We start from the raw sequence: 27,682 nt of genomic DNA, 5'->3' as shown, positions 1-27,682 counted from the left end.
GTCCTACTTCCAAAGCAAATCCCCATGAGTATAAATAGAGAGGAGAAACTATGAGAAGAAACCCCTTGCACCAGTGAAACCAGGTGCTCTCCCCCTCCAGCACATTCCCAACCACATGGCAGGATTTATTGAGCACCTTCCACAGGCTGGCCTTCAACAAAACACTATGAGCAAAACGAGGATAAACGCGGGCATTGTCAGTCCTCAGGAGGTGAGTGTTTTCATTACCACACATCCATACTTTTTGCCTTCCCACCTGTTAGTTACAGGACAAAGAACCACACACCCAAACCTGTTCACTCTGCTTCATAATCTAAGATCACAAATCTGGAGAAAAGCAGAATTGGTCTTTTCAAAAAACCAATGTATCACTCTGAAAGAAGATAACTTTTGATGAAGGCACACACAAGTTCTTTCAGGGAGAAAACCTGGAGAAATGGTGACTGGTTGAAGGTTGGAGATTTTTAAATACCTATTTATTCATTCCTTTAATTCACCTTCTTCTTCAATAAAATAAAGAGCTCAAAATGCAGTTCAATATGATTCTTGATTTCAACAAAGTTCATTTTCATCTAAATTTCTCTAGGGAAACATTCATTTTCACATAATAAAAAAAGACCAAGAATGATGAATTTGGAAAGAAAGGCCATTTTGGATAGAATCCACGTCAAACACCGCAAAACAGAAAAGGAAAGAGGACACACACTCATACACACAAATGTCCCCAAAAGAAAATAAATGTAAGAAGCCCTTCTTCAACATCTATGGTACCCAATTGAGAGGCAGTTTACAGCCAACCAGAAGATATATCAGCAAGCAATAAGACATAACAGTAAGCAATCAGAAACATCACGAGCAATAAGACACCAGACTAAGCAGTAAAGACACACCAGGGAGAACATTTCTGAGCAATTACCAAATGTCTTAATGCAGAAAGTGAGAATGAAAAACTTCACTCAATGGGGATTGGAACCCTATAAAAATGAACTCTCTCATAGCTTAAGAACTACCATTCCTGCTTTGACAAGAAGGCTATGAGGACCGCCTGTGTGGCCACAGATCAGCAAAAGGGCACAAAAGCAATGGGGGACTGACAATGAACTAGGACCATACACTTTAAGTTTTTATCCTTCTTTTTCGCACCCTAATCTAAATATACGACAAATAAAAACTGTATGTCGATTATTTTAAAAGATGTAAAGGACTCTCCAACCTCTGGGGGAAATAAAGAAGGTTGCCTTCATTCCTTTTTTCACATCTATGCCCACTGTGGCCAATACAGTATCTAGCAAAGTGATGCATATGCACACACACACACACACACACACGGATGGGCTGCTGCTCCCCCCACCTTTTTTGTTTTTAAAGTACACAGGTCAACCAACAAATAGACGCTCCCTTATTTAACAAGCTATACTGTCACCTTTTTAGGAACCTCTAAGAAAATGATGGCACATTTTCCCAGACTCATCCATTTGCAATGATCTACAAATAAAAGCAAGAAAATCAGTGCAAACACTCACAATGTCTTCTCTGTGTGGTGCTAGGAGGTCTTAAGCTAAGGACCCCCTCTCCCAAATACTTAAATTCACTGAAACTTGTGAAACTACTTCTCAGAGACACTGAGAGGATTAAGTAAAAACATGTGGCTCCAAGAGTCAGGAACAGTAACTGGTATTGCTAGTTGTTAGTTACCTCTCCTTCCTTCCAAGTGTCTTTCTGGGTCACAACCCATTTCTAATTTGTATCTCTTCCATGAGGGTCCTATGCCTCAATCTTTCCTACCTTTCAAAGCTTACCTTCCTACGAAAAGTCTTCCACACTGACCCCCACTTACAGTGACCACAGTCTGTGTTATTTTATGCATGTGTTATTTTCCTAATTGGCCAGTAAAAATCTCGAAGGCATGAAAGGTATCACACACATATGAAAAATACAAAGAAGCAAGAATGAGATTAATTATTAAAGGCATAACTCAATTTCCTCCCATTTCTCCAAATGGAAAAAAAAATAAAAAAAACCTTTGGTTCTTTAAATATTAGTGGAACACAGGACCCATGATCTATAACTAAAGGGGTCTACCTCAGAACCAATGGCTTATAGAACATGCTCAAGAGATACTTGTTAAATGAGTAAAATAGCTCAATACATGGGGCTGGATCACATTTGAAAGAAGTAGCCACCAAATCCCTCCCATGTCACTGCTGAAGGTCTACTCATTGTTCTGTACCCTGGGATGTGGGACTCAGAAGGAAAAGTCTCCCTGCGAGGCTGGCTCACAAACATGTAGCCAGAGGCAGCAAGATCCCTTGTCAGGGAGGAGAATGACAGCAGACATGTTTACATGGTTCCTACAGGACAGAGGCAGTGGGAGCCACAAAATTAGTGGCAGAGCACCCCACCCCACCTCCGGAATTAGGAAAATGCAGAGCTGTCATGAAATGAGATAGGAGCTTTTCAATAGCATTTCCTACTGGGAAGAGGGTGGAGGAGTGGACACCAGAGGCACGGGTTCTGTTTATCAATAAGCAGCTCAACATAGTGGGAGGTTTCTTGTCTAATTACAGAAGCTGTTGGAGGCTGCAGGGAAGACACGATTTATGGCCTAGATGACACTGCCTCTGTTTTGTAATTAAAAGCTCTTTTTAATATTTTTGGTTGGCTATTTTGGATTATTAGAAGTATAGAAGTATATCCTGTAATTTAAAACTTGTGAAAGGGCAAAGATCATAACAAACAGGTAATACAACAAGCTTGCATAATATGAAATGATTAAATGTTTTGACACTGAAGGGGGGAAAGGAAAGGAATGGCTCCCAATTAAGTCTGTGAAAGGGGGAGAGCAAAACAAACCAACAAGTGTGCTAAACTAGATTTTTTAAATTTCATTAGTAACTCAGCTACTTATTTAGATACCACCTACCAGGAATACAGAATGGGTATTCAAAACCATTCCCCCGAAGCACCTAACCCTAATCCTCCAGCTCTTTGCTTTGTCCTGAGTCCCTAGGAAAGGACAGTGGTCACCCTAACAAGAAAAGGCTGACTCAAGCCCAAAAACCCAGAGGCAAGCCCAAGGGCTGTGTGATGGGAGTCCAATGAGCTGCGGACAGTACATGCTGTGCATGATTTGGGTTTTGTGTTTAACCCACTTCTCCTCTCAGGCAAGAACGCAGTCTCAAGAAGGGGCCAGACAAATGAACCTCGGTGGGAAATGCATGGTGGCAGCGTGAATGGCTAGAGAACAAGCCCAAGATTAGGCCGGGGCTGTTTATTTCCTAAGTGCCATTTCCAGAATTTCTCTCTCCATATACACAAAGGAGGCACTTTCTGCAATGGTGGCTCAGAGGAGAGAATTATTGTATATAACAAACTTTTGAAATTGTCTGATGAAAATGGAGAGGAGGAGGGACCTCTCACTGGCATGAGCTTCCCAGATAACCTCTATATTTCATTTATCCATGCTATGAATCTTCTCATTAAAAGTGAATTCCAGGAGCTCATTATGTGAAATATGTCAGAGAAACCACCAGATATCACACGTCATGATGAGACTATAAAAGCATTTTAACATCTGTTATTCAAAAATAAATTTAAATCTAGCTTTACAGGGGCCATCTCAAGTTTATAGGATTTATCTCATATCAAAAAGTATCACTGTGCTTCTTTATTCTTTTCCCGGTTCAAATCAAGGTCTGGCTCCACGCCAGGCTATAGAACTGCCCTTCTTACCTGCCACATTAATTTTCTCAAGTGCTACCAAACTGGGAACAGCTGTGGTGGAGTTGGTCGAGTTTGCTCCTGTGCCATTGATTACAAGGTTGTCCACCTTTGACTCTAACTTGCCAATGCGCTGCAAAATATTATCCAACAACACAGCAAGAGTTTTCTTCAGATCTGTAAAATAAAATGCAGACACTTTTTAAAATTCTTTGGCCACTGCATATTTGTTCAATGCACACGCTCTTTCCCTCTGACATTAAGAACAAAAAGTGGCGGTCAAAAGGTACTGCCCCAAGACATGTCCTAACGAACCATACCTTAACGATGACAGGGGCTATCTCCAAGTGGCCCAGAAAGTACAAAACAACATGGTCTATTCTCTGATGCAAGTTAAGCATAAATGATATAAAATTATTTCTAGCTCCTGGGCTGATTGTTACTTAGCATCCTACCCAAGCACTGTATTTATCAATTCCTCCTCCTTATAGCATTATGGTTACTGGTGCACAGAATGACAACCCCAACATGTGGCAAGGTCCCAAAGTGGTTTCTGGATCGAGTTTGTTGTAATTTTTAGTTCCCTGTACTGCAGTATGTCCTAAAGTTTTTTTGCAGTCTTTATTTCTCTTGGTTACATACAGTAACAATAAAAGCCACAGTTCCACATTTCTAGACATGCTATACTAAGTTAACTATGATCAGATTTAGAAAAATACTTAAAGACCAGAGGCATTCATTCATTCAAGAAATAACTAGCAAACAACTACTGTTAGCCAGACACTGTTCTAGATGTTGCGGATAGTCTCGCATGGTGCCTACATGTAAGAGTTGACTCCCTTTCTTACACATCTGGCCATGGGTTAAGGAGTTGAACACTTTCCTCTGGGCATATCATCCTCACAAATGTAATAGCACACACATGAAGAGATGAATTTAGCCCTTCTCCTCTGGAAACTCATCATTGAAGAAAGATACACTGACTTGTACATGTGGAAAAGGCAGAAGGACAACAGGATGGCCATCCATGTGGACAGGATCCAGATGATTTGTGGACTGGGTGCGGGTCAGGGCAGCGGTACACTGTGTGTGTAGCAGGACATAGTAAAGTCCTGAACTGAGACAACTGGGAAGCTGCTACCTCCCCTTCTACTGCAAATAGAGCAAACTTGCTTGAGCAGGTACTTTGAACCGGCCCCAAAAGAAACACACACCTGGTTCGCATAGACAGCCACCAACCTTGGCCAAGAGGCCCTCAGACAGCCCTGTTCTCCCAGGTCCAGAAAGAAACTCATCCTGATAGAAATACAGATATGTAATTAACATGGAAGTTTGTGTTCTCAGTGGTTTACAGACAACATCACTGGAGCTGATTAAAAACTGTAAACAGAAACAGAACCCACATCTTTATCCTGAAAGCCTGGTTTGATGTGTTAGGCATTATCTCATCCTCTCCATCACTCCCCAACATCAAACATCAGACTTCTTCATAATGTTAAGATCTGTAGCAGTCTGTTCACCCATTAATTCTAACAAATATCTGACCAGGTCTATTTTTTGCTCTTCAGTATGTATCTTACCTGCAGGCAGTAAGGCAAGCTGGCCATGACATTAGAGCAAAAGGGCCAAAAATCTGATTATAACAAAGAAGGGCAGAAGAGAGCTAACATTTTCTGAAGACCTATAATGTGTCATCTTATATATATGAAACCCCATGATATGTCCATATTCTCCATGAGATAGGTATGACTTCATTTTACAGATGGGAAAACTGAGGTTCACAGTGATGAGTCAGAATGAACACTTAATTTAGATCTGCCTAATTCCCTGATGTCTCACTGGGACCAGTCACAAGTTAAGAACCAAGGGATAAAAGGAAAACCACACATGAAACTCTGTCTTTCATCCACAGCATAGTGCTTAAGAGCCCAGACTTTGGAGCTGAACTTCCTAGGTTTGAGTCCCCCCTCTCCATTCCTGTTTCCTCACCTGTGAAAAAGAGATAACGCTAAGCCTGCCTCTTTGGGGTAGTTATGAAGGTCTAATGGGTTAACATTTATAAAAGATTTAAAATACTTCCTGGCACATAATAGGCACTACATAACTGCCTTTTACATATATAAATAAAAAATAAAACCGTTCTCTGGAATATGTTTCCATCCTTCCTGAACCTCCCCCTGGGTGATGCAAAGCATTATCACTTTATCCAGAGTCACAAGATCATTCTCTGGCAGGGCTGCAGTCCCCTGATCCACATGACTCACAGTCTGTCCCAGGCCCATTGTTAGCTGGCATGGTCAGCAGGAGTCAGCCGCCAGCTCTGCTCTTACACTTAATCTAAGGCGGGCGACTGGTTCTCTATAGTGTTCTGAAGATTGCCAGAGGCCAACCACACAGATGGGGGCACTGGTGTCACTGAGAGATGGCTGCACTCAGTAGGGAAAAACCACTCCTCACACAAAGGATGTTAATCTTCCCCACCTCCAGCCTCTTTGCCTGTATTGCCAGCCATGGAGTCCCTGTGTAAAATGGCATGTAACTATTATCCACTACTTAGCCAGGCACAGAAGCCTGGCCCTATAGTTTGGGTTAACTCACGGTTTCTCAACTTCAACAGTATTGACACTCTGGACCAGATAATTCTTTGTTGTGTGGGGCTGTCCTGTGCACTGTAAGGTGTTTGGCAGCATCCCTGGGCTCTAGACACCAAATGGGGGTAGCAATGTCACTTTTGTAACAGCCAAAAATGTCTTCAGATGTTGCCAGAGTCCCTTGGAGGGCAAAATTTCCCCCGTTTAAGAACCACTGAATTAGACACATTCTCTCAACCCTTTTCTTCCCTGCTGCCCCTCTGTGGAGATTCCAAGAGAGAACTCTGACAGAGGGATTATGGGATAGGCAATGGAAATACAAGAAGCCACTCACAGAACTTGCAGGAAGTTGACTTCCACTTGCTGAGGTATTGGAGGCATTGCTGCAAGTACAACGGGCAGTACCATGAGGGAAGTCAGCCTTCCTGCCTATGAGAGCTGGTAGACACACAAGGTTGGCAACCTTTCATACTCTTAACAGGCAATGAGACCACTGAGCAGAGCCCCCAACCCACAGTTATCAGTGGAGCACACCTAAGGTAGGATGCAAAGTCGTCACATCAGCATTAAGAAGATACTCTTCCTCAATTCTTAAAATAGAGTTCACCAGTAAGTGTGAGTAATCTCTTGTTGACCTCCTCTGCCTGAGACTGACCTTCTGTGACTCTGATATGGTATAAATAAGGGAAGCTGTATTGATGAGAGATGTACCACCCAATACTACTAATAACTACTGCTACCACTCTGCCACCACCACTACGTACTGTGTCTCAGCTACCATCCTCAGCACTTCACATGGATTAACTCATTTGATCTTGTCCAGACAGTATGGTGAATGTACTGTGGTTCCCACTCCCATTTCACAAATGCATAAACCACAACACAGGGAAGTTAAGTAATTTGCTCCAGGTGACTGCAGACACAGGGTTCATACCCACAGCCTGGTTCCATGGCCAAAGGCTCCTATCTACCATGCGATATCACCTCTAAAGAACCACCATGGACCTGCTGGTCAGCAAGTATATCTGACCTGCTGCTTCTGAACACACTTACCAGGGATTAACCTCTGGGCTTCCGCCATGTTAAATCATATCTCAACCACCCTCAACAATTGCTGATGCCACTGTTTTTTAAGCAATTCCAACACTAAAAATAATTTTGAAATCTGCCCTCCTGCCTTAAAATAAGAATGAAATATAAAACTATCAAAAACTTGGGATTCCCTAACGCATATCACCTGGATAGGCATCTATCCTCTCCTTACATGAAAAGAAAAAAAGTTCATTTGCAATTCAAGCAGCTATTTGAGTCACTATTTCAACGCAGTCCAACACGAGATAAAAGATACTACCAATAAAACAAGGGCAAAATGATGCCAAGCCCACCTCTGCATCCTTACCTACTGGCACAGAGCCTAGCGCATTACAGTATTCAGTAAATTTGTGTTACATAGTACAGGAATGAATGAAGCAACAAATAAACAAACAACAGCCTTCCCACCAATAAGGCTACATAAATTATACATTTCTAGGTGATGAAATGATTTCTCGTCTTTGTATTTTACAGTTAAACCTACAAAAGCTGTTGAAGTGTTATTGCGATTTTAAACTAATGTTAGTGCTTTTGTGTTTTAGTATTAATGATAACCCATTTATCCAATAAGACTATATATCCAAGAATAATTTCTATAGTTTAATAAAAAAAAATGATGGTGAAAATATTCTTCCAAATTCCAGTTTAATGTTTTTTATATTTATCACTGTTTTATAGTTATTATAACAGTAAAAGGTATCCTCAACAGCATTACAATTTTCAATTACTAACAAGCTTTTAAAATTTTGTGTTTCAAAGCCTTAACGATAAAAATATAATCCCAACATTACTAACAAAACTCTGTGTTCCTAAAAATTGCTGTACATGACAAAGATGAGATTCGAAAACATTTAAAGTGTCCCTCTGAGGAAAGTAAGCTTTGGTTTCAATCATGCTAGGAAGTTTGAGATCTACCGTATCTCAGCAAGCCATGACATTAGGGCCTCAAAAGGGGCTGGAAGATGCTGCCACATCCCTAATCAGGACAGTCAAGGAGATGCCACTGCCAGTTATACTTTCCTCTACAACTGGAATCCAAGGAGAGAGGATCTCAGTAGAGAGAGGGGCCTTGCTAGTGGAAAAGCTGTATGAGTCTATTAGCTACAGCTGTGAGAATGGGTGGTGAACCTGACTGCCCAGATCATTAAGTCAATCAATATTTGAGAGATTATCGAGAAAGGCTGTGCTTGGAGCCTATGCTGGGCCCATCCCACTCCCCTGGGACACGTTTCTAAGGCAGTGGTTCTGCAGCCTGCTGTCCCGCAGGCTCACCTGTGGGGTCTGAGTGCCCAGCCCGCCCTCAGGGCGCTCACACAGGAAGTGCAGACCCACATGTCGAGGACTCTGGCACAGCCATGGTGGAGAGTACGTTTCAGGTGCGGCCACCACTATTCACGGACACAGAACCAACTGTGCGATGAGCAGGGACTTCCATCTGAACTGCCAGAAATCATTTACATCTGTGCCTGCTCCTAATGAAAATCCCTCTTCACCACAGCCTCCCCTGAGAGGCAGAGTGTGAACAACAGAGCTGCTTCATTTGGGGCTCCAGAGACACCAGCCAAGACAGGGAGTTAATGAGAAAGGAAGGTGCTAATGAAAAAAGAATTAACCCCAACCTCTCATTCCCACTGACTGCCAGGCATGTCAAGTTTCATCAGTTAAATATTTTTAAATTAATTTTAAAACGACCTTTCCACAGAAAGAGAATGCAGTTACAGTAATGACCAAAATACACTCCATTCATTATGTACAAAGATGTTCAAAGCAGAGTTAGTTATAAAAGAGAACAGTATTATTTATTATAGATAAAAGCTGAAAACTTCCGAAATACCCAACCAAAATATTAAATTATATTATGTCCCTTTCTTCATAAGGTGGAACAAACTGCTAGACTGGAAACTCAAGGAAGGCATAGAGCAGGCCTGTCTTGTCATCTGCTTATCACCACTATTGGCTATTAATATCAGGAGGTCAATAAGTATTTATTGAATGGATAGTTGAGAAAGAATAAGCACAGGGTCATTAAAAATATCTAATGTCATGAGGAAATATAACAAAGATAAATTAAAAAGCTGTTTATGAAATACTCCAATTTTAAAAAATGAGCACGCACACATCTCTCTGCATTTTAAGAAAGGACTGGAATGAAATCAAAATTTATATGGGTTTGGGTTAAGGAGTATTTTATTTTTTATTCTTTTATTCTTGTTTTCTGGGTTTGGGTTTATGGAGTACTTTATTTTTTTATTCATCCCTATTTGTAAGGATACAAAGATGAACTTGGATCATTTTGCCCTTGTGTGTTTTACTGACAGTATCTTTTGCGTGGGACTGCCTTGAAATAGTGATTCGATTGGCTGCTTAAGTTTATGAACTTTTTTTCCTTTCATATTGGGAGAGAAAACGTGGCTACCCAGGTGACATGCCTACAGAGTCCCAGGGCTTCTTGATAGTTTCATATTCCATATGCTCTCAATTTTATATAAACATTCACATTACTATCACATCACAAAGATATCAAATGCTATTTTGAAATCACGGTACAGTGACGTCTATCCTCAGAACTCAAGGATACTGGCCATGAGTGCCCTGATGTCAGATAAGAAGACAACCCCCCCCACCTCCGCCAACCCTGAAACATCTCAGTCACTGACTCCCACTGCCTTATCTCGGTGGGTGACTTGCCGGCACCTAAACTCACATGTGACCTTCCCCTGTGGGGTTCGCGGACAGCCACACCAGGGCACAAAAGGGAGTTGATCATCAGCATCAAGTGACAGAGCAGCTCAGATGCTCAGTATCGCTGACCAACCTTCTCTCCTGCTTTAGGATTTAAGTGTGACTCCACTTTTACCTAGTGGTGAATGCTGTTCCTAAGGTGCTGCAGGGGGGTGGTCACTGGCATTTTAAGAATTTTTCTAGGCAGCAAAATCTGAGGAAAGAGCACATCTAGGCCTGTAAATGATATCAGGTGTTTAACCCTTTGAAAGCCATGCATAATTCGAAATCTGGAACAACATGAGAAAAAATTATATCAATATATAACCTGAGGTACAAAAAGAGAACAAAATATAAAATACGAATTATTCCATTGTTATTTACATATATAACCATGGAAAAGAGTTGCTGGGAGGACGCTGGCACTTTTGGGAAAATTTATCAGCATCACTCACAGTGAGGTTGGCACTCAAAGGGTTAATGGAATCTGTAAATATCTAGAATGACATTCTTGGGTCTTTCTCCCAATTTTCCTAACAACTAGCCAGTTGCATAGAGTAGGAGTCTAGCATTTTAGCTACTTTATAGAAGACAACTCAGTTTCTAAGAGGTCAAGACCATTATTGCCCAACGTCCCCGACCTGACTCCAGGGTGTGTTCCCTGGGTCTCACAGCCCAGAGAGGGAAGGAAGCCTTCTCTTTTGAACATGGCAATAACAAGCACACCTTCTATTTCTAACGTGTGAAACTAACCCATCTTTAGAAAGAGACCCAGTGAGGAGCCTAACACCATCTCTGCAGAGGCCAGGGCAGCAGTTCTCAACCCCAGATGGTGTGGGGGCCCAGCACTGCTTTTCTTAAAGCAGCCCGAGTGCTTCTGGTAGACAGGCCTGTCCTTGTGGAGGAGAGGGTGTCTGGATGGGCCTCAGCCGCTCGGGTAAGTGCTAAGGACACCTACATAAAGAGGCTCCTGAAGCCCTGCATTCAAGTGAATGAGCAATGTCAGGTTTACAGGCCCTTTTGGTTGGGTGGTAGCAGCAGGTGCAGGTACATGCAGGCCAGGGTTAGTGATAACTCACAGCAACGAAGGCTCTTTTATTCATCTCAGTGCTCCAATAAGCTTGGTCACATGTAATCCTTACAACAACCGTACGGGGTAAGTAATATAATCCTCTATTTTACAAAACAGGAAGAGGCAGGCTCTTAAACATCAGTTACTTGCCCATGGACACACATCTAATAAGGAGCCCTCCCACAAGCCACACAAAAACACTCTCTCACTGCCTTCTAGAATAAACAATGGTTCCTATGATAGGATCACATGTAACAGCTACTTGGAGTCTCGTGGACATGGAATCCACAGGGAATTTCTTGTTTCCTGTTTCACTGAAAGCATTACTCTGATTTTCAAAGTCGCCGCGGCTGTAGCTGTACCACACATAACCCTGGGGTGGGGCTGCTAGTCTCTCACGATTCCTATGCACCAGGCACATTTCAAAGCCCTGGAGAAGAGACAAAAGTCCCTATTCTCTGGGGGCTTGTGTTTAGAGTGAGGGAGAGAGATGATCATCGTCATCGGCAGCCGTCCGTCTTGAGAGACGATGGCGTAGCTTCTTGAGAGTCTATCTGCACCGCCGAGAATGGTTGTGCAGTCCGACTCGGGAGTGACAATCCCTGCCACACTTGTTACAGGTGAAGGCAGATGGCCGTTGTTGCTGCTGTTGACGCTGCTTCCGCCTCGATCTTTTCTGGACCGCCTCCTCGTTGCGCGCAGCCTCTGCACGTGACGTACCCTGCCTGACCGCGAGCCTCCAGGCTAGGCGGTCGTCTGCTTGAACTTGCCATGTGTTGAGATTGATGGAGCATTGTGTCATGTCCTTTTTGCAGATGTCTTTGAACCGCAGTTTTGGGCGCCCTGTCATCCTCTGGCCTTCTGCTAGCTCGCCATAGAGGAGGTCTTTGGGAATACGGCCTGCATCCATTCTTTTGACATGGCCGAGCCACCTGAGGCGTCTCTCACTAAGAACTGCATGCAAACTGCTCATGTTGGCTCGCTTCAGCACCTCGGTGTTGGGGACCTTATCCTGCCAGGCGACATGCAGGACGCGTCGCAGGCACCTCATGTGGAAGCTGTTGAGTTTCCTTTCGTGCCTTGCGTAGGTGGTCCACGTCTCGCTGCCATAGAGGAGAGTGCTGAGTACGCAGGCTTGGTAGATGCGCAGTCTGGTTTTCTCAGTGAGGCTGGAATTGTTCCACGCTCGCCGGTTCAGTTTGGCCATAACTGTGGCTGCCCTGGCGATTCTCCGATTGACCTCCAAGTCGACTGACAGAGAGCTCGAGATGGTGGACCCGAGGTAAGTGAAATCGTTGACAACCTCCAGGGTGTATCCGTCGATGGTGATGCATGGGGGAGTCCCTGTGCCTTGAGCCATAATGTTTGTCTTCGTCACGCTGATGGCTAGTCTGAACTCCTTGCATGCGTGGGAAAGGCAAGTGACTAACTGCTGGAGTCCCTCTTCGGAGTGTGATGTCAAGGCTGCGTCGTCGGCGAAGAGCATCTCACGGATGAGCACCTCTTTGACTTTGTTCTTGGCTCGTAGACGGGCCAGGTTGTAGAGCTTGCCATCGGATCTGGTGTGAATGAAGACACCCTCGCTGCAGTCCTTAAAGGCGTATTGGAGGAGCATGAAGAAGAAGATTCCGAACAGCGTAGGCGCGAGGACGCAGCCCTGCTTTACTCCGCTGCTGACTGGGAAGGCCTCAGAGGTTGCGCCGTTGTAGGACACCGTGCTGTGCATGTTGTCGTGAAAGGACATGACCACAGCAAGCAGATGTGGTGGACAGCCAATCTTCCGTAGCAAGCTGAAGAGTCCGCTTCGACTGACCAGATCAAATGCCTTCGTGAGGTCGATAAAGGCGAGGTAGAGTGGTTTATGCTGCTCGTGACACTTCTCCTGCAGCTGGCGTAGGGAGAAGATCATGTCCACTGTTGATCGGCCAGCTCTGAAGCCACACTGGGACTCTGGGTAGACGCGGGAAGCAAAGGGTCTGCAGGCGGGCAAGAGCTACCCGGGCGAATACTTTGCCGACGACTCTGAGGAGAGAGATGCCCCGGTAGTTGTTGCAGTCGCTGCGGTCTCCTTTGTTCTTGTACATGGTGATAATGTTGGCGTCTCTCATATCCTGGGGGATGTAACCCTCCTTCCAGCAGCGACAGAGTAGATGGTGGAGCGGCTGTAGCAGGACTGGTTTCCCGCTCTTTAGGATTTCTGGAGGGATTCCGTCGCTTCCTGGTGCTTTCCCGCAAGCGAGGCGGTCGATGGCTTTGCCGAGCTCTGCCGCAGTAGGTGGGGTGTCTAGCTCCTCCATGACTGATAGGTCTGGGATGGCGTTAAGAGCAGTGTCTGTTACGGTGTTCCTCGTTGCGTACAGCTCGAGGTAGTGCTCGGTCCACTGCCGCATTTGCTGTTCCTGGTCAGTGATGACCTCACCTGTCTTGGACTTAAGGGGGGCGATCTTGGAGGGGATTGGGCCTGTTGCCTTCTTGATACCCTCATACATTCCTCGTGCGTTGCCTATATCGGCGGCTTCCTGGATGCTTCTGCACAGGTTTAGCCAATAGGTGTTGGCACAGTGGCGGGCGGTCTTCTGGACTTTGTTCCTGGCAGCCTGTAGAGCTTGAAGTGTACTGGGAGTGGGCGTGGCCTTGTAAGCCAGTAGGGCCTTCCTCTTAGCCTCGATCACGGGTTCCATTTCTTCCCAGTGAGCCTTGTACCAGTCAGCGTTCTTCCGCTCTTTCTTCCCGTAAGCAATAATGGCGGAGTTGTATATGGCGTCGCGGAGACGTGGCCAATTGGATTCGATAATGTCATCTGCCGCCATTCCCTCGCCGAGTGCATCTTCCATCCTGTTGATGAATTGCTGGGTCTTAACTGGGTTGCTGGCACAACTGGTGTTGATGCGTGGGCGACCCTTCATCTTGGAGTGGTGCAACCTCTTCGGCATTATGCGCACCTTGCTTACCACGAGGGCATGGTCCGTGTCGCAGTCTGCACTGTGGTAGCTGCGGGTGAGGAGGGTGCTGCCAATATCCGTTCTTCTGGTGATGACGAGGTCAAGCTGGTGCCAGTGGCGGGAGCGGGGGTGCCTCCATGACACCTGGTGGATCTCTTTGCACTTGAAGAACGTGTTTGTCACGCACAGGCCGTGGTGACACGAAAGCTCAAGCAGTCGCTGACCATTCTCATTGATCTTTCCTCTCCCAAAGTTTCCGAGGCAGGTGGGCCAGGCCATGTGGTCGGCTTGCGTTGAAGTCTCCAAGGAGATAAAGAGCGTTACTTCTGGGGATCTTGGATGACGCTTCGTCCAGTGCATGGTAGAACTGTTCTTTCTCTTCAGTGTTGGCGCAGAGGGTTGGGGCATACGCGCTAAGAATGCGGACTGGGCCGAAAGTTGTTGACAATCGGAGGATAAGTAATCTCTCTGTGCCTCCTGTGGGTGGCTCTATGGAGTTAACAAGCGTGTTCTTCACAGTGAACCCAACACCGTGCTGTCTTGGTTGGTCCGGAGACTTCCCTTGCCAGTAGAAGGTGTAGTTGGTTTCTCTGATAGTTCCGTTGTCGGCCAACCGGGTCTCCTGTAGAGCCGCAATGTCGATGTTTAGTCGTGCCAGTTCCCTGTCGATGACGGCGGTTTTCCTGGCACCATTGATCCACGGAAGGTCTGCAGTAAGTCCGGGACACATGGTCCTGATGTTCCAGCTAGCGAGGCGAAGAGCTGGAGGCTTCTTTCTTGTTTCTTGTTGTTTGCTTGGAATATGTGATGCTGGGTAGTTTAATTACTGAGAAGAGTGAGAATAGAGTAGGGGCTGGCCCTGCTTCAGTGACGGAGTGACAGAGGGGCTGGCCCTGCTTCTGAGAGAGACCAGGAGAGCAGGGAGCTAGCCAGGAGTGAGCTGTCCGGAGAGAAGGGCTTGTAGATAGAGGGAAGAGCTGCTGCAGAGGCTCGAAGACAGAGACACACTTAGCCAGACCCAACAGCTGGTCCTAGCAGACAGTGCGTGTCATGGCTGACAACATGAGAAGGGTGGCAGCTCTCTGGGGTGGCGCTGTGGTGTGAGGTCTGCCCAGGTGGTCTTGGCAGGTCAAGGACAGAAAGGCAGAGCCAGGAAGAAGGAGGGGCTATGGCCACCAGGCCCGATGAAGGAATCTGCGTTGGAGCCCTTACACGTGCTCTCCCCTCTCAGGTCCGGACATGGAGCACACTGGAAGTGGCGCAGCATGAGAGAAAAGCCTAGGTGATGAAGGGTGTAGAAGCACCAGGCTCCAGCTCCTGCCAGAGACCCATGTTCTGACTGCACTTCCATCTAGACACTGCGAGGCCCTCCTCAGACTTCGGACTCGCTGAGTGTGCTTGTGCACTCATCCTGGCGCAAACGGGGATGCTGGGCAGGCTGGACTTCTACCACGGAATCACTGGAAAAGCCTCATGCTCCCAAGAGGCCAATCAAGGGAACAGTCTAGGCCCAAGAAATTCAAGGAACCAGGAGACAGGAGGTAAGGCAGAGCAGACATGGAAACCTAGAGGTCAAGGGGAGCAGGGCAGCAGGAAAACAGGATACTGGTAGGGAGGAGGGTAGCAGAGAAACTGAGGGCCCACACCTGCTTCAGCCTGAGCTGGTGACCAGTCTAGAGCAGAGGCATCCCAGTGCCCAGAGGAACAGGCAGGTGAGAAAGATCGGGGCGGGGTGGAGAAAGATCTCTCATCACCCCAGATTTCCATTCCTGTTACTTCGAGAACACAAGTAGACCAGGCCTGTTAGATAAGAGCTGATCACTGAGAATGAGAATTTGGGTCAGGCCATCAGAGAAAGAAATCGATTCTCCTCAGAAACAAGAGCGGCATTGACTAGGGTGAGTGACACAATTCATGATGCGATTCCGGCAAAGGCACTGACAGGCATGGCCCTGCCATGCCAGCCTGGGAGATGCAGTTGAGGCTGAACTGCAGGGAGCTCTGGCTCCACACACTCCTCGCAGGAGTGACAAAGCAACCTACAGAAACACAGAAATGCCACACACCAAGAATGAATGCTCCAACTGTTCCACACAGGCTGCCCAGGATATCTTCCAGGTACCACTTTTGAATTACCAAATCTCCAAAGAAGTTCATGAGTCTCTTTTCAAATGATCAAAAATGATGGGGAAGGGAAGATACTATTTAAAAGTCCTGCTGTTTGAGGCCCAGACAAACAACAAACAGCAACTGCACATCAGGCACCTGATATGCAGCACCTCGTTCACGCTTCACTCACCTGGCCAGACCCAGAGTGGTATCCCACTCCACAAGTAGTTTGTGCCATGAGGGCACAGGCCACACAGCCATGACATGGCAAAGCCAAGCTGGATGGCTCCAAAGTCCATGCACCTAACCACTCAATTCTTGATGTGCTATTCAGAAGCATTTCCAGAAAACCAAGAAATGCAGCATTTGGATGTGTGCCTCATGAAGATGACTTTAGTGAATGCAGATGCAAAGATGAAAGAGTCTTGAAGACAGCACAAAATATCCTGTAGGTAGAAAGCCAGACCCAGAGACTATAGAGAGCAGAGATTGAGACTTTTGGCAAAAGAGCAGACAGCAAATGTTTTAGGCTTTGCAGTCTCAGTGGCAACTACTCGGCTCTGCCACTGGAGGTCAAAAGCAGGCACAGACAACACATCAAAAAGGGGTGTGCTGAGTTCCAAGACACTGCCACACACAAACAAGAGACCACAGTTTGCTGACCATGCCTTAGATCATGGGAGTTCTGGGAAATTTTTGAGTCAAGGACAAACATAATCAGATGAGTGTGTTAGAATGGACTACGGTCACTGCCAAAAGATGGACTTAGCATGTTTTAATGTTATGTGAAATAAACTCTGGTGTTATTATAGTTCTCAGTTAATAAAGTTATTATAAACAAATGGGAGTGGTTGGGTTTCAATAAAAGTTCCTTTGCATGAGCAGGAAGAGGTCTGAATTTGACCCACAGGTCATAGTGTAACTGAACCCTGCTGCTCTAGGATCTCAAATAATAATCTGAAGTCAGACACTACGGTTCTTCACACACCTGCCACAGCAGAAAAAAACATAGCATGCTAGGAACCTCCGATTATACCAATACAGGGATGGGAATAGGAAGGGTTTTTTTTCTATGTCTTTTAATTGGATTCATTCAAACGAGAGACAGATCCCAACCGTAAAGGATTAGCTCTTCACTCTTCCAGAGCAGATTCTAGGCAGTGCTCTATGGTACAAAAAGAGAGGGCAAACTGATGACTCATGGCTCCTCTTTCCCACTGCACCAGCCCAGCTAAACTACTGAACCATCTTTCAGTCTCTGCATCTCCACCTGACATATGGCATCTACTGCCAGAGCTGCCTGCCTGCTGATATGTCTATGACTGGTACTGATGAATTACAGGGGAAGCAACATCACCAGAAGGACTCTCCAGGTTTCTGGGACTTGCAGGGCACTATACGATCTTGTTTAATCCCAGTTGTTGGTGCCCAGAATTGAGAACCAGGAAGGAAGATAGGCTGTCACGTTTTAAAGAACAAAAACCAGTTATCTGCTTGAGAACCTGCAGAAGAGATGCTCTTAGGTAGTGTCTGCTGTCTCCACTCTTAGTGCAGTGGTTCTCCAAGGTGGGAAAGGGGGCACTTTGGCCCCTATATCTGGAGATATTTTGATGGTCACAACTGGGGAGGTGCCACTGGTAACCAGTGGACAGAAACACCAGAAATGCTGCTAAACATCCTACAACGCTCAATTCCCCTCCCCACAGCAAAGAATTATCCAGTCCAAAATGTCAATGATGCCCAGGTAAGAAACCCTGACTAAGGATTTCACCATATGAAATCCTAAGCCTCAAGCACACACGCACAGTCCAATTAAATTCCAGAAACTCAGCTCCAAAGGCCATTTTGATTGACATATCAAGTTGATTAGATTAAAGAAAAAGAGCAGTGTGAGTTAAGACTTGCTGATGGTGTCTATGTGGTTATTTCTCTGTTGTTTTTGAGAAAAAAAAGATTATTTTGCTAAGGGTCATCTGTAAGGGGAGGAAGAGAAAATAAATAATTTCTGAAGTTTCTTTGAGCTCTAAAGTCTTATGATTATAAGCATATAAGGTGGCTGAAATTCTAACACACTACTCTGGGGGGATGGTAACATTTTAAAAACCATAACATCTCTGTGAGGGTGAAAAGCTAAGACCAGATCACTGTCCTTTAGAATGCAGAAGAAGCCTACTCTACGAGATATTTGGCAGTACACAAGAAATAAAAAATAGTTAAAACTAAAGAAACTGAAAGTTTCTATTTACCATCCATGTGCTTCTTCCTTCCTGTGGAAACGTCTGACAGACTGAGATAAATAGAAGGAGGAAATTACTACTGGACTACTCCCCCTGTCCCTCAAATGGAATCTACTGAACCAGAAACTTGAAAACAGTCTCTATTTTATTATTTTCTTTCTTTTAAATTTATTTTTATTGTATTTTCTCCCTTACCATTTATCCACCTTATATCCCCTCCCCCCTGCAATCACCACTTTGTTGTCCGTGTCCATGAGCCCTTTTTCCTTTTTGCCTGATCCCTCCACCCCCTAACCTCCTCCTCCCACCTCACCCCCAGAGCTATCATCTATTTTACTTGTTATGCTTACTCATTACACACTGGTAATACCAATGGTGACAATTTGCTTCATTTATTTTTTCTGATGGTTGCTTATAATACTCAGGAAATACAGGGTGGGGAAAAATAGGTTTACAGTGTGAGTAGACGAAACAGAGTTTATTTCTGTATTATTTATTAATTATTGTATTATTTTCCATATGAAGAACTATAAACTTACTTTTATTCCCCCCCCCGCCCCGTATTACAGAAGATTCACGTTGATTAGTAATTTTAAAAAGCACCCTCTAGAAAAGGACTTAGCTATTTCTCAGTGTAGGCTTTCCAAAGGACATTATCCTTTTATTAATCCATCAAATCAAAAAGGCGGTATTTTATTTAGACATACTAGGAGCCAGTATCTACAGACACTGCCAAATCTTGAAGGAATAGATGAAATGCAGACAGTGCGATAGTTTAAATAGTAGGCACTGAAAAAGAATTTCCACATTGTATGTTAAGGCAACAATTTCCTCCTTGCCAAAAAATACATATGTAAAATTAAAAACTAACCAAGTTTCTTGGATCCTTTCAAAAAGAAAAGAATATATATGTAAAACTGAGTATGACTCCCTGTGTTTGAACTCAAGCTTCAACCAGCTGCTGTACATATTCAGGAATTATCATTTAAACTCCACATACATCAGGGAACATGCCGTGATTGGGTCCCAACCTTTTCCTCCTTACTCAATCCCATTCTTGTATCTCGTTTATATTGTACCTCGGGGTCTCAAACCCTGAAGCGCCCCTGAAGTCTACATGAAAAGACTAGACTTGCCCCTGAACAACAACAGGTCATCCCACAGATCAAGTCCATTCCAACCCTCACTGACCATAGGAGAGCTGGGAAGTGGCTTCTCTAAAACACAGTATGATCCAAATTTCATTCGTATTTATATTTATGTATATGATTTTTGTAAGTACTTTGTTTTTATATATATTTGTCTGTTTAGTTGCATGTGCATATATAAATTATCAGAAAGATAAACACTGAAATGTTAATTATGATTACTCCTTAGCATAGTATTTGTGTGATTTTTTTTTTTCTCTTACTATTTTTTTGCTGGTCTCAGCTTCCAACTTTTTCTATATTAAGCGTAACTTTTGCCAAAAGAAAAATAAGTGAAATCCCATATGTGTATTTTTTCTTCACTCAACCTCATTTTAAAAAGGATTTAAGGCATCTGACAAAAAAAGCAACGAGTACAAATAGATTTCTTTCAAAGCGAGGGCACTTAACAGTCAAAGGCAAGAAATAAGAGCAATAAACTCTGAAGAAGTCCAAGGTTAAAGCTTTTAGTGAGCATGCGACCCTGATGTCCTTCACACTAGCGAGGGGGGCACATACTGGCTCTGAGTTTCTGGCATCCACAGAACCTTCCTCCCCAGCCTCCTTACCTCGATCCACCAATTTTAATTAAGTTTTGTTTAGGGAAAGATAATGAGAATATTTTTCTACATTTCCTGATCATACTCCCAGATGAGATCATGCAATCCAGAAATGTGGTGAGGGAAGAGGAGCTAACTGCCAACACAAGCAGTAGAATGCTAATATCCTGCCCCACTGCTCCTGGGGCCATCAGTGTGTGCAAGAGCTGAGAACCCCCCAAAGGGCATTGCTGCAACTTCCTAAAAGTGTCCCTCTGTGTGCAATTCACTGCCATTAAGGTGGTGGCAAGGGACACACTCAATCCATAAGACCCTGTCTGAGAGACTTTACAGTCCTTTTGAGGCAAAACCATGCTCAGTTAAGAAGCCCAGCCTGCGAACCAAGTGTCGCTGGTTCGATTCCCAGTCAGGGCCCATGACTAGGTTGCACGTCAGGTCCCCAGTTGGGGGTGCGAGTGAGAGGCAACCACACAGTGATGTCTCTCTCCCTCTCTTTCTCCTTTCCCCTCTCTCTAAAAATAAATAAACAAACTAACTAAATGATTTTTTTTTTTTAAAAAAGAAGAAGCCCATAAGCACAGCACTTACCATAAGCTGTCATAACACCAGCGTACGGTCCATCCACCACATTCCTATTTTCTTCTGCCAGCGCCTTGATGTACCTCTTGCTGAGGTCCAGGATCTGCTCCCGCAACATGGAGCTGCTCTCAGGCTGAGTTCGCTGCTGGATGGTAAAATGCAGGAGCATCATACCCCAAATAAAGCCAAAAGTCACAAGAAAAAAGCCCAGCTTCTGAGAGGACAACTTCCATGGAGTAAAGAGAGCCATTGCTTTCCGGCAACTTCACCTGCCGTTGGCTCTTAAAGCACAGAAGAGATACCCAAGTTCATGGTGGGTCCGTCCGTCTCACTCTGGCTCCTGCGTCAGCCGATTCCCTTTCCTCTCTTCCATTCTGCTGTGAAGGAGGGCAAAAGTTAGTACAGCAGTAGTGGCTATAAAATAAACCAGAAACCCTGGTTTCACTCAAGTGACTCTAAAATGTGTACTTCCTTTTTTCTTAGTTTGCAAGTTCAGTATCTTCTGTTATGATACCAGATCTGTAAGCTAAGAGGAGGAATCTGGTGAGGCGGCAAAAAGCTGTACAAATACGGAGGAAATGTGTGTCTGAGTGTGTTAACAGGTGTAGCAGGGCTGTTCCAGTCTGGACTGAGTTCAAAACAGGAAGTTTGTTTTGCAAGGTAGGGAGGAGATGGAACGATATTTCATTGAATGTCAGCAGAAACCCAAGTGGAGGGTGGAGTCATATCGCCACAGGGCACTTTTGTGCATCTGTAATGTGAGCTTACAAAGTCATTATTCTGTGCTCTGGTAAGGATTAGAGCGTGCAGCTGGACAGGTGAGCAAGAAAGTGGATGCCCCCCTGGGGTAATCAGACAAGCAAAGGGGAGAGCCTTCATATTACTTATGCATGGCCAGCTTTCATTAGCAGTGTCCAGAGAGGAGCTGACTCTCTTGGGGCCACCAGGTGACCTCTCCCAGGCACCAGCACAGAGACTATTCCATTCTTGCTACAGTGAGTGACAGCTGCACCTCACTTCTCTCCCGCACACTTCTCACATGGAATGTGGAGCATATGCCCGCCCGCTTTTCTGTGGCTCTCTTTCACTCACACCAGGGGGCAACATGAGGTTAAAAGGCAGTTTCCTCTGCCCATCACATCGTAAGGAATACAAATGTTAAATCAGTATGTTGTATACCTAAAACAAATATATTATTGTATGTCAACTGTACTTTAATTTACAAAGAAAAAAGGTATAGTTTCAATACTAACGCAACCAGATCCTATCTGGTATCAGCACAGACTGGATTCTAAATCAAGGCTTTCCAACAAAAAGGCTGAAGCATAAGTTACAAATGAATTACAGGTGGGCTAAGATAGCCACCTTCCCCCACCGTCAGAGCCCAAAGACCAGCTAACTTACAAATGACACCATTTTCTAAGTGTGCCAACAGAAAGGCTGAGCAAGCGTATCCTATGGGGTACTAGCCCACGATGTATTCACAGTGTGCTTAAGTTTCAGTTCAAAAGATTCTTCTTCATGAAGAGCCTAAGAAGAAATGATAACAAAACCTTGGCACTTCCAGAGTGTGCAATGCACATCTATCAAGAGTCATCAGTAGTAAGCAGTATCATTACTAATGCTAATAACAAATAATAAATAAATTCTAGGTATGTCCCCATGCATTGTGATAAATGTTTTTTTGTGCCTTAGCTCATTAAATTCTTATAGGAGTCTCATATGGTAAGAACCATTAATATAATTATGTCTGTTTTATTTATTATTAGGTTACTAATAATAGTGATAATTTATTCAGAATTTTTTACATGCAGTCTCAAACAACCATGTGAAGTAGAAATTACGCCTGTTTTTCAGAGAAAAGAAGTTGAAGTTCAGAGTATTTATGTTAACATAACATTGCTGGCATTAGTGTTCCAATGCAAGGCTCTCAACATCAACTCCTGTGCTTTAAACTATAACATTATACTACTTTGAAAAGCATCATCTTTTTATCATTTCATAAAACCCTAACTGATTACATATTTGCAGATAAAGACCTGTTAACAATTCATCTGAACATTTTTTATAAAATTATTTGTCTGAAGGAGACTGGACGTATTACTATTTAGTTATACTGCTAATTAACCTTCAACTGCTTGTATAGCACATAGGGCACCTGTTTTAGAGAATTATTTTTAAAAAGGCATAGAGAATGCTTTTGGCAAAGGTCAGCTGGCTATGTCACAAAGGAGAGAACACCTAGGGACCACTCAGGAGTCAGTAAATGAGACCCTGCCTTCCCTTCGCCACTCCCCTCCCCCACCAGCCTGTTTATCTATACATGAGGATGACCTGTACATGCTAACAGGGTTGCGAAAAGTGACAAATAAGAACATGTGACCAAAATCTTATGGCCTTAAACAGAAAATTCTAGGCCAGTGGGGTCTCTAACTCAGCAGCAACAAGAGCAAAAGTGAGAAATACAAACCTCAGGCCCCACTCCAAGCCTACTGAAACAGAATCTCTGGGCAGGACTGAGGGACGGCAACCTGTGCCCCCAACAGTCCTCCAGGTGATCTGACGCCTGCTCAGGTTTGAGAGCCCCTGACTCAGGCAGAAGGTTGCCATCATCAAGCCACACCACCCCAGTGCCAACACAAGGTGGCCTGAGCTCCGTCTCGCACCACTTCATCACCCAAGTTCCTCTGTGCCATCCCCTCCCTCCGCACCTGCTGGTCTGCTATCGCCATAACCATGCAGAGCCTTCTTGGGCCTCCCTGTCTTCAAGGAGGCTGCTCCCCACACCTGGCTGGCCTTGCCCGTATCCGCCTGACAATTCAAGCCTAGCCCATTCCCGCAGCCCCTGCCCCTTCAGACCACTTTGCCCACTGCTCCAGCCTATCTTTCCTACTCTGCAGTTTAAAACATGTCTGCCTGCCTTGGTTGTTCTGCCACTGTCTGTGTGGGATCCTGAGACATCCTCTAAGGGAGACCCTGCATACCTTCTCAGAGAAAAACACTGGCAACCGGGGCATGATAAAATACCTGCTGACTGAGGGAACTAGTTATCTGGGCACTGAGGAACTTTTTGGGCCCCTCTAAATGTGGACCAACTGGACAGCACCTGCCGTCTTTGCTGCCTCCGTGCGTTCTACAGGCATATGCTGAGCACCGCAGCCACCGGCCCTAGGGACTGAGCAACGAATATAACAGAGGCCCCTCCCTCAAGGGGCTGATGTCTAGAAGCCAGTCCTCTAGCCGACTTCTGGCCCTAGTTCCTCATAACGGGGCTGCACTTTCTTTTTGATAACCCGCACTAGTGAGTTGATTTTACCACAGGGCTGAAGGGATTTTCCCAGAGCAAGAACACTAGGTGCTGTAGCAAGAAAGTCTTCCGGTAATTTCCTTTTACTATTTTAGGAGAGAACACAAATGCGGACAGTAATTATCCGTCAACATTCAGACAGGAAGTCACACTGCTTCCTCAATTAATCTGAAGAAACTGCTCAAGGTTGCAGAGATTAAGCAAAGGTAAGGCCAAGGGCCAAGGGCTGGACAAGGGCTTCGCAGGGGGAGTCGAAGCCAGCCAGGTGGTGCATTCATGGGGCCAAAAGATGGTCAAGAACCTCAGCCAAGGTTAAGTCATTCCAGCTCAGAGTCACACACATTTAAATTGAAACTCCCTAACTCTAAGAAGTTTAGAGCACGTTCTGATATTGAAGGTCCAGATTTTAAGTGACTATAGAAATATTAGGAATATTCTTTTCTCCAGTGGAATCTATAGTTTGAAATAACAGCAACTATATCAGCATACAAACAGCATACACAGAGAATCAGAATTAATCTAAACAATTCCTTTTAAGGAGGTTACATTTTAAAAGACTTTCAAAATCATTTTTTTTTCACCCCAATGTTATTTACGCCAAGTGCTGGAAACAGCCTAAATGCCTATCAGTAAATGAATGGATCAAGAAACTATGGTACATTTACACAATGGAATACTACACAGCAGAAAGAAAGAAGGAACTCCTACCCTTAATGACAGCATGGATGGAACTGGAGAGTATAATGCTTAGTGAAATAAGCCAGGCAGTGAAAGACATATACCATATGATCACCTATAAGAGGAACCTAATGAACAAAACAAACAAATGAGCAAAATAGAACCACAGGCATAGAAACATGGAAGAGACGACAGTGACCAGAGGGGAGGGGGGAAGGGGAGAAGAGAGGAAAGAAGGGAAAGGATCTAGTCAAAAAACATATATAAAGGACCCATGGGTATGAACAACAAGGTGGGGATTCACTGTGGGAGTGGGAGTTGGGGACAGGGTAGGGGAAAGCAATGGGGGAACAACTGGGACAACAGTAACAGAACAACAATAAAAAAAAAAAAACTTGCAAAATCATTCGAGAGACACTCCCAACTTCTATAGTAATAGGAGGCAGCAATCCTCGACAGAGGGTCTTAGTGTCATAAAAGGGCCTAATAATGATCAGAAGTAATGAGCACACGATTAATCAAGAGGACATGGAACAATAGTGATTGAAAAGTTGTCTATCAGGCCAAGAATCTGCCTGCCTCCTGACCTTCCAACAGCCAAATCCTCTAGCCCAGTGGATTTAATAGCCACAAAAAGGACTAGACAGTGTATCTCAGGTGGTCTTGTCACCAACCAGAGTGATGACAGCCAGGGCAGCCATGACCTCATCTGCTCTCCGCCAGAAAGAAGTTTGTACCAAGTCTGTTTGCAATAAGTTAAGTTTCTAGATCAATCACTGCTACTAACTACCCTATTCCTGTTCTTCTTAAAAGAGCATCATGCACTTCTTTTTTTCCCTCATCCACTCCTCAACACAGTATCTGGCTTCCACCTTTCCAAATATGGTCAAAGGTCTTTGGCAAGAAGATGTGTCAGTTCTCTTCATTCAAAAAAATAAAGGCACATGAAAAGCTGCTCAACATCAATAGCCATTAGGAAAATGCACATCAAAATCACAATGATATGCCAATTCACACCCATTAGCATGGCTATAATAAAAGAGAGACAAATAAGAACAAGTGCTCATGAGGACGCAGAGAAACTGAAGCCCTATATGCTGCTGGTCGGAATGTGCAGGGCTGCAGCTGGAGCGGAAAAGACTCCGGCAATTCCTCAAATGGTTAAGCCCAGAGTTACCGTATGACCCAGACAACCATGCTCTTAGGAATTCTCCTAAGAGAAATGAAAACATGCCCATGCAAAAATGTGTGCAATAATGTTCACAGCAGCACTACTCATAATAAGACAAAAAATGAAAAAAAGTCCATCAACTGACAAATGGATAAGTAAAATGTGGTACAGCCATATAATAGAATATTGTCAATAAAAAGAAATGAAGTACTGATACATGCTGCAACATGGATAATCCCTGAAAACATCATGCTAAATGGAAAAAATAAAAAGGCAGTCACAAAAGACTGCACTGACTTCATTTACATGAAATGTCTAGAACAGGCAAACCTATAGATACAGCAAGTACAATGGCAGTTGCTTTGGACTTGAGGGAATGAGGTACTAGGAGGTGACAACTAAGTCATGGAGGGTTTATTTTGGGGGTAAAGAAAAAGTTCTAAAATTTGTGGTGATGGATACACAATTCTGTGGATACATTAGAAGTTATTGAGTAACACACTTTAAATGGGAGAACTGTATGTGAAAATAATCTCAATAAAGCTGTTAAGAGAAAAAGAGAGAGAAGAGAGAAGAGGCGGGGGGGAGCCCACCTCCAAAGCTGGGGGTGGACAAGGAGCTATACCTGAAGGTGGGCAGAGAAGCCTCCTGGACCAGCAAGGATCCAGCCCTTCCCTCATTCCCCACCGAACAGCCAGGGCCAGGCTGTACCATTAGTAAGGGCTGACCACCTAGAAACAGAATGAAATTACATGGAGAAATTTGCCACTAGCTCAACAGACGTAGCTTCTCTTACATACTCCAGAACAGTATCACAGGCTGCCAATCAGATGGCTCCTGGCCTGCCTTGATGCTAATTTCTCAAACCACCTGAGAACACACTGAAAAACATCCCAGTTCCAAGGGCCTGGAAACCAGACTGATGAAGCACTTCTTTCAGGTACCCATCCAACGCCCCATTTCTTATATTAGAACTTGCCTCTTCAGAGGATGAATGAAGGGGGAAGTGACCACCCCTCCAGGAGCAACACCAGCCCCAACCAAACCAACCTAATCTCTCCCAACAGCCCCACAGGACAACCCCGCCACAGCTTGCTGGCCCAACATTCACACGGGACAGTATTGCTCTAACCTAGCATACCTTTTCAGTCCTAACCATGCACCACCTGGACTACTTCGCATCTGTCTTCTAATAGTGGCTGTGAGCACCTACTTTTAGCCTCATCCTGTGCAGTAATATTCAAGGAATCCTGGGTCTGCTGTGCTCATCCATGCTGCCTTAGGAAATCTCACCTCATCTCACAACGGGAACGCACCTCCTGCATCAAGCTTGCCAGACAGAGAAAGCTCATCCTCCTTGGGCACTGAAGCAATCTGTGCTCTAGAAAGCTTCTTACCCACTGCTCTGTAGAGTAATCCTTTCCTTCATCTCTCCTGTGAAGTCTGTAGACTCCCCAAAGACAGAAGTGCTGGGATGGCCATGCCTTGCACATAGTAGATGGTAAGTAAGTGTTCGCTAGATGAAAGGACAGGATGATGGAAATGAAATGAAGAACACAAATAAGCAATGACCTCCAAGGCCTCTTTCTTGTGTGAACCACAAAGAGCCAGGCTCTCTGAGACTATTTGTACGTTACCTGTTTGAAGCTTTACCCTAGGATTTTGCCACATAGCCATGACAATCATTGTGCCCTTAAATAGATGGGCTTAACTAAA

The 27,682-nt window shown here is 44.6% G+C and overlaps 1 protein-coding gene across 1 annotated transcript in view; it reads right to left on the bottom strand.

The window, feature by feature from the left end:
- The window catches only part of MGAT5 (alpha-1,6-mannosylglycoprotein 6-beta-N-acetylglucosaminyltransferase), a 343,102-nt gene that overhangs the window by 199,730 nt on the left and 115,690 nt on the right, over nt 1–27,682 (bottom strand). The window contains exons 3-4 of the mRNA XM_090279425.1: nt 20,820–21,187; nt 3,733–3,897 (exon numbers count right to left, since the gene is read on the bottom strand). Of these exons, the coding sequence (XP_090135551.1) occupies nt 3,733–3,897; nt 20,820–21,060 (406 nt within the window). The 5' untranslated portion in view covers nt 21,061–21,187. The remainder of the gene's footprint in view (nt 1–3,732; nt 3,898–20,819; nt 21,188–27,682) is intronic.

The sequence above is a fragment of the Furipterus horrens genome, unplaced genomic scaffold (assembly GCF_987537825.1).
Source record: "Furipterus horrens unplaced genomic scaffold, mFurHor1.1.pri manual_scaffold_1, whole genome shotgun sequence".
NCBI lineage: Eukaryota > Metazoa > Chordata > Mammalia > Chiroptera > Furipteridae > Furipterus > Furipterus horrens.
This window is presented reverse-complemented; position numbering and strand designations above follow the sequence as displayed.